Raw genomic sequence first — 13,352 nt, 5'->3', positions numbered from 1 at the left:
TCATCTTTCCCACTAGCTTAATTTCCATAAGGAGGGGCCTTGCCTGTGATTTGCCCACCATCATCTCCCAGCACCTGGGAACAGTTCTGGTTCACTGCAATACTGTTGAAAGAACGCTGCCACTCTATGCTTTCTTAAACTTTGTTAGTGATAATTTCTACTTCTACCTGGCCTTTGCTTAAGGGTAATCCTTAATATACTTTATCAAAACTTAATAAACTTTATCAAATGTCTGTGGTAACGGTCACAAAAAGATTTAACACTCAACATCTGGCCTTAACCAGAGGGAAACATTTTCTAGCCCAAGTTTTCCCCTTAACCGGGATGAGTCGGGGAAGGATGTAATTTTCAGGCAGAGGTGACTTCGTTCCAAGGGTGTGAATGCATTATTTTTGACGCTGCCCGTAAGAGCAGGGTCGCTGACATTTCATAAACAGCGCCATCCTCTCTAACGATAAAAGTGGCCAACATCTCGGGCCAGCAATTCCCAAGTGCGTCATGAGCATTGCCGTCCTCAGAAACGTAAGACGAAGGCGGCATGCGCAGGGACTGGGCTAGGCGAGCCCGAGGTGGAACCACTCGTGTTCTGGGCCCCGGAATCCGAGACGGGCGGGGACCTTGGCAGCTCCCGGTGCTCGCTCTCAGCGATTTCCGAGCGCCGCTCCCGTACGCTCAAAATTTGCTTCCGAGCGCCGAAAAGCGAAGCGCTGCAGACCGCCCGCCCATGAGGCCGGAAGGGGCGGGACAACGCTGCGGATTGGTCCCTGGGCGCAACGTCATTTCCGCGCGCCGGGGAGGGCGGGCCTGGAGCGTGAGCTGTTGCTGCTCACTGTGGGGTGGTGGCTGCTGGGGAGGCTGGCGCTCGTACCATGAGCGAGGCGGACGGGCTGCGACAGCGCCGGCCTCTGCGGCCGCAGGTCGTCACGGACGATGATGGCCAGGCCCCGGAGGCTAAGGACGGCAGGTAGGCCGGACTCCCAGACCGGGCGCTGGAGCCGGGCAGCGAGGAGTGGAGGGCGATCCTCCTGGACAGCGGCGACGGCAGTAACAGTAACCTGGGGATGTGGTGCAGAGCGCCTTGTCCGAGCCCTCTCGTTTCATCCCCAAGAAAAACTCATTTTTCCGAGGAGGAAGCAGACTCCGACAAGGCGGATGTACCTGCCAGGTCTTTGAGGTTCGGGTGCACCCAGCGCCCAGTCGCCGCGTTATCCTCGGCTCTCCGGGACCCGAGACCGTCTCGCGCCGCTCCTGCGCCTCCCCTCCCCTCACTCCTGCCCCACCCTGCAGCGCGGTTGCTTCCTCGCCTTTCCCTCGCTCCCCTCGGGCTGTCATTCCTTTGGCTCATCTGATCCCCCTGGGCACAGCTACCTGGCCAGTGTCTTGCGTCTTCCTGGTCCCCCGCTCGCACTTTCTCGAAGGGAGGAGGTCCCACGAGATGCTGGGGTCCTGCCTCGTTATCCGGCGAAGAGATGGCTTCTACACTTGCTCTTCTGCACCTGCCCCCTCACGCTGCGTGACCAGTCCTCACCGCGGTTCGTGGAAAGAGTGGAGAACAGAAGTGACATTGTAGGCAATTGTTGTGAGAATTCAGCCTTGCAGTTTTTCCCGATAGTGATGGAGAAACATAGGAAACTGTAGTTGTTGACACCTCAGAAATACCAGGTTTTGTCCTTTAGCTTCCTCTACCATCTTCTAGAATATAAGAATGCTATGTTTTGTTAGCTAAAAACTGAATCATGATCCCCAAATACAGATTTCAATGTAAGATACTTAAAATTCACTTTTCAATTATGTGTCCTGAATTTCATAAGTTTTAAGTTTCAGGGCGAATCAAGAGGCCCCATAGACCAAGCTTGAAGCTGTGGAACAGATTGACACATATTTGATAGAAGTACTGGAAATATTTGTTCAGTAGTGTGCCAAGAGGTGGTGGGGTACATATGAATGAGAGGCAGTTTTTGCCCCTGTAGACTGAGTTTATTGACTGATGATGAGAGGAACACATTTAAAGGAGAACGATGGCAGGGAGGAGCATTTAGGTTCTAGAGAGGCAATTTAGAGAGAAGACTTTGCGGTGATAGTTGACCCCTTGGGCCAGTGAAAAGATCGGGAAGATGCTCCCATATATCCTGACCAACCATCCTGGGTTGCCCTGGACTGGGGTTTCCCAGGATGTAGAACTTTAAGTGCTAAACCTGGGCAAACTGGGACAATTTGGTCACCCTAGTTACTGTGAATGAATCATCGGTTGATGGTTGAGGAGCCATTTAGAATGGACATGCAAGAATTGGCAACACTGTCCTACGGAAATCTTGAAAACAAGTCATTTTTACCTGAGAAATGAAAGAACAGTGGCCTGAGTTTGTCATTAGGTACAGTGCGTTGAAAACCAGGCCATACAGCCCCTGAGAGCACTCCTTAGGTGGTCCCAACTCTCAAGTCTGCTGGCTCCCACCTCTGGCCCCAGGGCAGAGCGGTAGACTTAATTGTTTTTTTCAGGTTCTCTGTGGGGATTTCTTCCTTAATGACTAAGTAAATCTGATTCTAAAGTCATCTTTTACTGCTTGATCTTTTCCAGTGTGCCTTGAACATTTATGTTTAGTTATTTCCTTGACTTCCCTGTCCATGAACATTGTTGCTGTTTGCCTGTGTTTGTCCTTGTTTATCCCTTTTCTGTGTATCTGTAATGATCTCTTTCAAAGTGAGGTCTTGTCACCACCCTTCCTTTCTGCAGTTATTATTGTAATATGTAGCTGTTTTTCTTATTTTTTTCTGCAGCTCTCCTGTATTTTTCATTTCTTTTGTGGTCATTTCTAGTAGTTCATGTATTTCTTGATTACCTTAAAAGTCGAGGGTTCAACAGAAGCCAGGAAGGCCTGTGTATAGTGGGTGAAGTAAAGGAATCTAAATTCAGAAGTAAAAACACGAAACTGTTAGAATAAACTTTAGCACTTTAGATGTGCTAAATAGAATAAAGGAAGCCTTGAAAGACATGTTACTAAACTGACAGAACTAAGACATAGATTTTAGCAGTGGTAGAGACCCCTAGCAATACGTTGGCTGGTCTCCCAAGTCTTGGCGTGAAAAGTGGGTGTTTGCTTTGTTTTGCCGATGAGGTCATTGAGGTCTGTGTGTGCGAGTTAGTTTATATGAAGTTACAGAGAATAGAGTCAAAAGAGGAATGAAGAAGGATAGAACCGGCAGCTGGACAATGATTGAGAAGTGTATTTTTTAAATTGTGCTTTGGAAATAAGATTTTATGCCAAAGTTCTTGAATTACTGTATTTAAGATATAATGGAGACTGTGATTGGTAAATTCTTTTATTCAGTGTGGAACATAGATGAGCTAAGCACTTTAACATACCAGTGCAAGCTTATAATTATTATTTGACATTGATTTCCCAAAATGCTTTAGAAACTTAATTGTATTCTGTGGAACTATTCCTTTCTCTTTGGAACACAGTTCTATCTAGGAAGAGAACTGTTTAATGTCCATATATGACTGTTTAGGGATGCAGAATAAATACATTGAGGATTTAATATATTTCAGTACACTAAATTCCGTATAATTCTGCTTTTTCAATAAACTGAAGGATTTTAGTCTAATTAAAAGTCTCTGCTAGGTCCATTTTCCTTTTTCCTCTTGAAGACTGAAGAGTAAGGGAGGAAGTGTGGAGAAACAGATGGGGCATTCAGGAGTTCATGAGGAGTCAGGCAGCTGGAGTGTTTGTCTCAGCTTTGCCCCAGGTGTGTATTTTCAGATGGCTTTTTAAACTTGTTTCTTGATTTCTTAATTTTTTTTCAAGGATAAAGTGATGAATCTAGGAGCCCCAGTTTAAAGGATTGTGAAAAATGAACAAATTCAAGATGCTGTCACTAAAAAAGATGGGTTGATGCTGTTTGACTTTCTCAGGCTCCAGGGATCACCTTGACACTTGAGATTGCTGGTACCTCATGGATTTGGGGCTGTCAGGTTTTCCACAACAATCGCAGGTAAATTTTGATCTCTTGGAGTCTGCTTGTTGGGACTTCAGTTCAGGACCCAAGGCCCTGATGTCCTGTGTGCAGAATCTTCAAAATCTGCCAAATTGGCTGGCGAATCTACAGAAGATTGTGTAAATCGTGCCCCAGCCAACAGCAATTGTCAAATCCTGTTGCATCACTGTGGTTGTGCTCTTGCCTTTAGAGAGTGTAGGCAATTTCAGAGCACAGATGTCCTCATGGAGATGGGCATCCCTCCAGGCTCTTCCAAGAGATTGGGGCAAACAAACTGATTTCTCAGACTGCACCTGGGAAATAAGTTGCCAGCATTCCTGGATGTGTCAGCACAGGTTGGGAACCTGCAGTGCTTTGTCAGTGAAAATGGATAGGGATCGATACAGTGTCCTTTATTTAAGTTAAAAAAAGAGTAAGAGGGAGGCAGACACCAAGAAAAGACAGAAGAATTGTAGTTAACTGTGAGTTTACAGAAAGCAACACTGGAGGGCCTGCCAAAAAGTTAATGAACCTTGGGCTAAAATAAGTGTGGCACCCAGAGCAGGGGTCCAGGAGCTGGGCTTACCTCGTTTGTGTAACAAGCTAACTCCATTTCAAGTGCTCAGGAAGCACACATGGCTAGTAGCTATTGTATTTCCATCATTGCAGAAAGTTCCATTGGACAGTGCTGCTCAAGGAGTTTTGTTTAAATTTAAGCTAGTATTTCTACTATGTGAGCACAGAACGTTGCAGTGAAGGCTGGATGCTGATCGGGTGAGGCTGGGGAGATGTTGGTGAAGTTTTGACGGGAAGGGAGCTGGCTAGAGTGAGTGGTGTCCAGCTGCACATGAGGAACAACGGATGAAAGAGTTTGCAGGCCCGCCCTGCACCTACCAAACCAGCATCTCTGGCCCAGGTCATCTTGATGGAACCTATCCAGAAGTTGGCTGCCTTTGGGAACAGTTGCCTGAGTGGCCTCTCAATTCTTCTCCAGCTTTAAGAGAGTGTTACTGCTAGATCCCCCAGCACTGGGACACAAATCTTTGTCTCTGGACTTTTGGCCTCCTTTCTGGCTGTAAGCCCCGGCTTTCAGTCCTGGCTGGACTTTTTGTTTGGGACATAATTGAGACTTTAACTATTGTGTGAAGGGGCAACCAGATATTTAAATGGGGTGCCACCAGCTCTGAATCAGATTACCACATCAAGATTTTAAAAATGTAAGCTGCAGTGTGGTAAAGTAGAGGTCACAATGTTGGAGTCAAGACAGATGAGGAAAATCTGCCTTAGGTAGAATCAGGTTAGGCAAAGACAAACAAAGTAGCACTTTGGCCAGATTGTTACTGTTTGTAGTGAGGGTCATAAGGTGAAAACACAATGCACCTTCCCTAGAGGTACCCTCCTCTAGTGGGAGTGGGGTGGGTGATGGCATCAGCTTCCTTTAAGGACAGGCACATCCCTGTTGGACTCAGTACCAGACTGCAGTGAGGGCAGCTCTCAGGGCTGGCAGCCACACATCTTCACCATCCACCTTTCTGTGTGCTTGTCTCTCTTTGGGATTCACACCGTCAGAAGCGTTTCTGTCATTTACTTGTAACCAGCCCTGCTTTATTGTACAAGTACTTCATTTCTGTTGTGTTGAAAGACTTTAGGTCACTTAAAATCACTTGGGTTGAAGTGTGTCCTAGCCACTGGCGTGGCAGTTTGCATAGTGGAGTCACTGACTTTTTTTTTTTTTTTTTTAACATCTTTATTGAGATATAATTCACATACCATAAAATTAACCTACTTAAAATGTTTAAATCAGTGATTTTTAGTATAATGGCCAGTTTTGCAGTAATTACCACAATCTAAGTTTAGAACATTCTTGTCACTGTCACCTTTCTTTTTAGTTGAGGTGAAATTCGCATAACATACAATTAACCATTTTAAAGTGCACAGTTCAGTGATATTTAGTGTATTAACAATGTTGGGCAACCACCAGGTCTCTCTGCTTTCAAAACTACTTCATCACCCCATACAAGCAAGGTGTTTGCCTTGTACCGATTAAGTAATCACTCTCATTTCCCCTCCCACACAAATGTTCAACAGATGAGTGGGGCTGGACGTGGTTGCTCATGCCTACTCATTTCAGGGTACACTTTGGGAGGCTAAGGTGGGAAGACTGAGACCAGGAGTTCAAGACCAGCCTGGAGAACGTAGCAAGATGTTTTTTCTACAAGAAGTAAAATAATTAGCCAGGTGTGATGCACACCTGTAGTCCTGGCTACTTTGGGAGGCTGAGACAGGGGGATCACTTGAGCCCAGGAGTCTCCAGCCTGGTTGACATACTGAGACCGTGTCTTTATATTTAAAAAACAAAAAATCAGATGAATGGGCAGCAAGTTGTATATACGTACGTAATCAACTGGTAAAAGGAACCATGTACATATACATACTGCAACTTAGATGGGCCTAGAAAACCACACTGAATGAAAGAAGCTACTCACAAAAGGACACGTATGATTCCGCTTATGTGAAATGCCTAGAATAGGCACATCACCATGAATTTTCACAGAGCTTTCAAACTCCAGCTCTGAGGGCTCTAGGTCTGGGCATCCTCCACTCCCTCCTCTTGCTCTTGGCAGGCAGCGCTTCTAATGGTGATCGCAGCCGTAGAGTCACATCTGGCTCTCAATCGCGCTTTTTCAGCTCTTGGGTTGTCTGTGAGAAAGCCGCTTGAGCCTTTCCCTTCCCACTTCCCTCATTTGTGAAAGAGAGAGAGACCTGGTTCCATCTGGTTGCCCACGTAAAGCACATTTCTTGGCACACTCTCATTTTGACTGTTTGCCATTCCTCTTTTCCTGGCCCTTACTCCTTTCCCTGCTACAGACCTCTCAGGTTGCCTGAGCCTGCCATTGTGTCAGGTCATAGTTCTGTGCTTTGTAGACATTTTTATGCCTGTGGTGCTTATACCTTGACTGATGTAAGTCAGTCACATTAGAAGAAGATTATTTGGTCCTGGGGTTTGGAGACGGGACTGGGAGGGAGAGGTTGACCTGACTTTTCTCTTCATTCTCACCTGCCCTCTTCTAGGAACTTGGGCTCTCTTGGCCTCTCCCTGCTTGGGTCTGTGGCATTTTGTTTGGGTTTGTAGGGCCTGGACCACCTCCTTTCCCACCTAATAAAAGGGTAAGGACTGTCTACGTGGCATTTTACCTGGCCTCAGGTGTACGGGGTGAACTCTGAACCCCTTATGAGTGAAGAGGAGGAAGTTAGGGACAAAATTCATTTTTGGAAGATTATTAGAAGAAAAATAGACACAGAATTCTCATCAGCAAAGGGAAATGCCTAAGGAAGAAGGCAGTGGTTAACACTGCCCTCGGGCCTGTTCTGCTCTGGAGGAGGAAGCCGCAGGAGTAACCGGGCCTTGCTTTGATCACTGTGCTTGAAAGTGTCCTCACCTGGGTCTAGTTTCAGTGTTTAGAAGCTCTGCTTTCCACATAACTGCAGGACATGATTCAGCCAAGCTTTCTACCACTGTGTTACAGGATCCACTTTGCTCCAGTTTCCAATCCCATGCTCCTGACATCCTTCCGCCCCCTCCCCAGCAGTGTCAGCAGTCTTTGTGCCCAGTTAGGTGTTCTCCAAGGCGGTGGTTTTTTCCTGCTATGCTCCTCTTCCTTCTGAGACCTCACGAGCCGAGTCTTTTAACATCCATAGTTTTACTACTGTGTTCAAGGAAGTCTAGGCTTTTTCTGTGCTGCTCCTCAGAGTTCTTCCTTCCTTAACCCACAACTCTATTCTAAAGCTACTTCCACATTTTTTTTAGATATTTGTTACAGCAGCACCCCACTTGTAGGGTGCTGGAAACTAGTTTACTTAGAAAACTGTTAATTTTTATGGCTGCCATTAACAATTTACCACACAATGAGTGTCCTGAACAACACAAATTTATTATATAATAGTTCCGTAGGTCAGAAGTCCTGGGCAGGTCTCACTGTGTTAAGATCAGGGTGTCAGTAGGGCTTTGTTTCTGGAGGCTCTGGGGAGACTCTGTTTCCTGCCCACTCAGGTTGGTGGCAGAACCCAGCGCTCTGCAGAGGTGCTGTCCATGCGAGGGACACTTTGTGAAAGCTGCTCCCTCTTCTTCCCCTTGGTCTTTCCTTTGTCTTATTTCCACCTACCCCAGTAGAAATAGAGGGATTTATTTTCTTTTCTGCTTTGTTCGTTTGTAGAATCATGCATGTTCAGGAAGTTACCCTGCCCAACACCCCATTTCACACTGGCGGAAACTGTGGGTTTTGGAGTGGAGAAACTGGCCTGCAGTTCCCTGGCCAGTTGTTGGGAAAGAGGACTTGGCCTATATGTTTCTACACCATATCCGGAACAGAGTTTAACACGTCTAAGTGGCAGAAGACTACCCTTCTGTCAAAAATCAAACCCTGCCCCCTTAAATCAAGTCTGTTTTGTTAAGTGTGAGTCTTGACTTTTTTCTTCATCAACGCTTTAATTTTTTTGATGGAAGAAAAAAATTCTACCTTAGGAACTCATGATTTTATTTGTTTTAAGTTAATATTAATGTCAAGCATTTAGTATATTTGAGTTCAATTCCTGTAAGCTAGTAATGATCCTATGAGGTTTATTAGTAGAAGAGGCCAGATGTGTTCACTTGTTTGCCAGGTGAGAAATACTGTATTTGAAGATTGGTTCAGAGATATTTAAGGCACTACTGGTCATTTGTCCAAAAACTTCACCCAGGATTCCCAGGGAAGCTTTCACAGCTTCCCAAGGGTTTAGGAGTGGTGACTTTGAATTATAATTTTATAGATCCTGTGTGGATAACTGTCAGTATCTGTCAGACTTCTATTAGGTTGAAGAGCTGGGATTTCCTTTTGAATTCTTAAAAGTAGGTTGGGAAAAATGATTGGGGAATTGGATCCTCAGGAAGTTGTTCTGCTTCCATTTCCTTCAATAATTTAGCTGTCTCTTTTATCTGTGAGAATCTTAGGGCTGCACAGTACTGAGTGTTGCTGCTTTGAATCCATGCACAGGAAATCGTAGATTTTGAGAATTACCCACCTTTTCTGTGGATGAGTGTGTATCATTTACATCATTAGAACTCTTTTTCCCCATGACATTTTGTGTTCATCAGTTCTTTGAGTTTGCCTTCTTTAAAACCCTGCTAGAGGATTCGAGATCTGGAAAGTAACTGATCCAGCGTATCCCACACAGGGGAAGCTGGAAGATTAAAAAGAAGAACAACAACAAAAGTGTGTTTGCCGATCCTAGCAAACAGTGCTAAAGTTTAATCACAGGCCAGAGTTCGGCCACCTTGCAGTGGGGAAACTGGATGAGCGTCCCTGCTCCTGCCCGGAGGGCTTTCGGACTGGCCAACCTTGTCACTGTGAGACTCAGCTGATTGCCTTTGTATCTTTTATTTCTGGCAGCTCCTTTAGCGGCAGAGTTTTCCGAGTGACCTTCTTGATGCTGGCTGTTTCTCTCACTGTTCCCCTGCTTGGAGCCATGATGCTGCTGGAATCTCCTATAGATCCACAGCCTCTCAGGTAGGCTGCCCCGCAGTCCTCAGGAGGGATTGCTTGACAAAACGTAATAGGCTGAAATAATTCCCAAGGAAAGGAGGGTAATTAAATCAGTCTGATCTGAAAGGTAAGTTAGGAGAAACGCAGTTCTGTGATTTCTTTAGTACTTGGGTTTTTATGCTGAATTAGATGTTACTCAGGAAATATGCATGGTATTTTCCCTGTCATTGTTTTAAAAAAACTGCATAAACCAAAAACAAAAATTCAAAATTAGAGAAGCTTAATAATCATTAGAGACAGTCAACCATAATTCATTTCAAGTAGCAAAAATACCCACGAATGGAGCTTCAGTTACCCATTTAAATTTTATAAGTAACTGATTTTCTGCAAAACCTATAATTAATGTTCATTTTTTCCTGAGTTACCTTTCACCAATAGAGATCTATGAGTAACGCAGTCCATTATAATTTGAAAAAAGTATTGTATATGTAGGGCCCCCTGAAATAGATTCGTGTTTATAACTATAGTGGTACAGAGCCAGGCTCTCATCAATGTGACTATCTGTGACTTCCATGTTGACCTAGTTGCAGGAGGGTTGTGCCATCTGATTCAGTAATTTCCTGGTTCCCCTTGCAACTGCTGATGGAGTGAAGCCATCTGAAGCTTATTTTAAATGAGTTAGTCCATGTAAGACTTGAAAAACTTCAGATAAGAATCATATCTAGTTAAAAAGTGAATAGAACATACTAACTGAATAGTGTTTTATCCATAAAAATTAAGGCTTTATATTGGATCCAATTCACTAAGAATGTAGAGGACATGGTTCTGACCTTAGATTGACATGTGTAGCTGAGTGAACTTTTTGTCGTTGGATTTAGAATAGTACAGGCACAAGGTGCTGTAAACATACAGTTTGCTCATTAGGATTGAGAATGGGTGAAGGACTGGGGACTCTAGTCAGCCCCAAGAATGTCAGCTCTGTAATTCCTAGTGTGCCAGTGGATCCTCAGATGCATTTTTCTGCCTGAGCCACGCCTGAGGACATCCTGTCTCCAAAGGAGGGGCGTCGGGGGGGTGGGGGGGCGGTCCCCTGATGTGTTGAGGGAGGAGGGGCTTCTCTCTTTCTAACCCTTCTCAACAGAGCAGGATGGCTCATTCTACCCAAAGAGAAACTGACCTGGGCCTTCTTGGATAGTCCAGTTGGCTAAGGTGGGGGAGTGAACTGTGTCTGCAGTCGGGGATTAGAAGCTTGGGTTGGGGGGCTGGCCTTGGAAAAGGAGGCTGAGGTTGAGTTTTGAGTTGGAGAGAGAGGTTGGAGTCTCAGTGATTGCAGACCTTTGATCTCAGGAAAGATGAATGTTTATGTGGGAAGAGTGGTGAAGAAATGCACTGGGAAATGGGTTATGTAGCCCTGGCCAGACACTGAAAGGAAGCAGGGCCCACTGGGGATTGGAAGTTGTTTGTACAAAGTGAGTTCTGACTGTTGAGTAGAAGAGCCTGATGAGGAAGGAAAGGAAGAGAAGCAGTGGAACTATCGTAGCCAAGAGGGGCCTCTCTCCTGGGCTCAGCTTTCGGAATGGCAGTGGAACTGTCACAGCCAACAGGGACCTCTCTCCTGGGCTCAGCTTATGGCAGTGGAACCGTCACAGCCAACAGGGGCCTCTCTCCTGGGCTCAGCTTTTGGCAGTGGAACTGTCACAGCCAACAGGGACTTCTCTCCTGGGCTCAGCTTTTGGAATGGCAGTGGAACCGTCGCAGCCAACAGGGACCTCTCTCCTGGGCTCAGCTTTTGGAATGACACACTCAAAAACAGGAAGATAGGCCCCAAAATACAGAACAGAAGCAGAAGCCTGTTACATGACAGAGCTTGGTGTGTCTCACACAAGTACACGGGCCGTGACACAGGCTGTGCCCCATGCATGCCGTCCCACCACGTGCCGACTCAGCTGCAGCCCTCTCAGCCCACAGTCACTCTGTGGAAGGACATGGTTTCTCTCCAGAAGGGAACAAAAAGTTTATTTTTCATAGAAGGATATGGATGTTTTCAGTCACTGAAAAAATATCAGTTAAAGTCAAATTTATGGTTAAAAAAAAAAAATAGAGCAGCATTTTGGAGAATGGATTTGGTCTTCTCTATGAAGCATGAGGCCGGGCCATCAGGTGTGAAACGTGGGCACTGCCCCCCACCACCCTAGGTGGACTGCGGTGGCTATAGGGCTGTGTGAGTCCCAGGGGTGAGGAGGTGCAGCTGCCCTGAGGCATTGGATGGGGGTGGGGAGCTGGGGAGGCTGGAGGGTGGGTGGGCACAGGCCCCAGGATGTTCTCAGGTGACAGGACTGCTGAAGGCCTTGCACATCTATATTTTTATATTTCTTTTGACCGTGACATTTTCTGATATCCTGGAACAGTTTTTTCTTAACCCTTCTATTTCTGGCAACTGAGGATGTTGTTGGAAAGTGCCATCTTTATCAAAGAACCGAGAATAGGTGCTTGGTACAGGTTTTCTTCACATGTATATTTATGGACAAATCTCTGGAACTGCATTATTTTGCAGCTTCAAAGAACCCCCGCTCTTGCTTGGTGTTCTGCATCCAAATACAAAGTTGCGACAGGCAGAAAGGCTGTTTGAAAATCAGCTTATTGGACCGGAGTCCATAGCACATATCGGGGGTAAGTCTGAGCTGGGGGCCCTTCCAGGCTGTCTGTTGTCTGAGGGGGCGGGTTCTGTGGGAGCAGCTGCAGTGGCACACTGCCCCTGGACTGGGGCCCTGCACATCCTTCTTAGCTGCGGACATGGGGCTTGGACCCCAGACATGACATGGGAGGCACTAGTGCCTAGTGGCTCTTTCTGCTGGTCTCATCTGCGCAGGTTGCGTGCCGTTTTAGCACTTGGTGGTTTTCAGTTCATCTCTGTGGAGCACTTTGTTGTGCTCAGAGTGTTGTGAAAGGAAAAAGGCCAAATACAGATACTGATGTTTAGTTTTTTATCAAAGTTAAATAGGTATTTGACAGCACAGCATTTCTTAGTTCCTTTTGCTTTGTATAGATTTCACTGTGAAGTGAAGACAAAGGGTTCTCAATATTTCCACTGTTTTTTTGTCTGTCTGTTTGAAAGCTCACTTTGATGGGTACACTTAAGGATAACCATCTGCATCACACTTGCCCACACCTCAGAGCTGGAATTGGATCTGGTTCGAATACTTGCATCTCTAGCAACCTTGAGCAAGGCATTTTCTGTTTGTGAAAATGAGAATTAAGTTTCATATTGGAAAGGCACAGATAGTCACAGGTAGTTTAAAACTTAATCTGGTATGGGCTTGCCGAGCAGCTTGTTTGCAAGTGCCGCTTGTTATTCCGAAGCACATTCTGTTCTCCAGGCAGTAGGTGGCTGTGGATGTGCACACAGGGTGCTTCTGTTGTGCTCTCAAGGCCGGTCAGTGGCCTCTCTTCTAGTGACGTTTGATCAGCTTCTTTTGCCTAGGCTCTGCTATTTGACACAGGCCCCAAGGACTGGTCCATTTCTGCAGTTGGTTTGTTTTCTTGGCTGTCAAAGTCATAATCGTTTCAAGAAGAGTAAATATCATGATAGAACTTTGCATTTCTCTTAAAAAGACATTGGCATTTATTTGTGTAAATTTTATAAGCTTTAGCTTTTTTTGGTGAAAAATCAAATATTGCTATTTAAAACTGAAACTTAACAGCAGTTAAAGTGCAAACCAATGATCTTACCTCCCAAAGAGAGCACTTTCCTGCCTTTTTCCTTTTTGCTGGGATTGCTTGTCATGGTGCTTTGTCACCAGGTCCCAGCTTTTCTCTTTCTGTGGTGAGCTGGTGACCAGGTCCCAGCTTCTCTCTTTC

The 13,352-nt window shown here is 45.6% G+C and overlaps 1 protein-coding gene across 2 annotated transcripts in view; it reads left to right on the top strand.

The window, feature by feature from the left end:
- The first annotated feature begins 579 nt into the window (after nucleotides 1-579).
- The window catches only part of APMAP (adipocyte plasma membrane associated protein), a 27,208-nt gene continuing 14,435 nt past the window's right edge, over nucleotides 580-13,352 (top strand). The window contains exons 1-3 of one of the 2 annotated variants that reach the window (XM_023193447.2): nucleotides 580-964; nucleotides 9,402-9,518; nucleotides 12,049-12,164. In XM_023193447.2, the coding sequence (XP_023049215.1) occupies nucleotides 870-964; nucleotides 9,402-9,518; nucleotides 12,049-12,164 (328 nt within the window). In that variant the 5' untranslated portion in view covers nucleotides 580-869. The remainder of the gene's footprint in view (nucleotides 965-9,401; nucleotides 9,519-12,048; nucleotides 12,165-13,352) is intronic. The other variant, XM_023193448.1, reaches the window with a different exon arrangement.

This window comes from Piliocolobus tephrosceles, chromosome 20 (genome assembly GCF_002776525.5).
Source record: "Piliocolobus tephrosceles isolate RC106 chromosome 20, ASM277652v3, whole genome shotgun sequence".
Lineage (NCBI taxonomy): Eukaryota > Metazoa > Chordata > Mammalia > Primates > Cercopithecidae > Piliocolobus > Piliocolobus tephrosceles.
The sequence above is the reverse complement of the archived record's forward strand: the minus strand, read 5'-3'. Positions and strand labels throughout refer to the sequence as shown.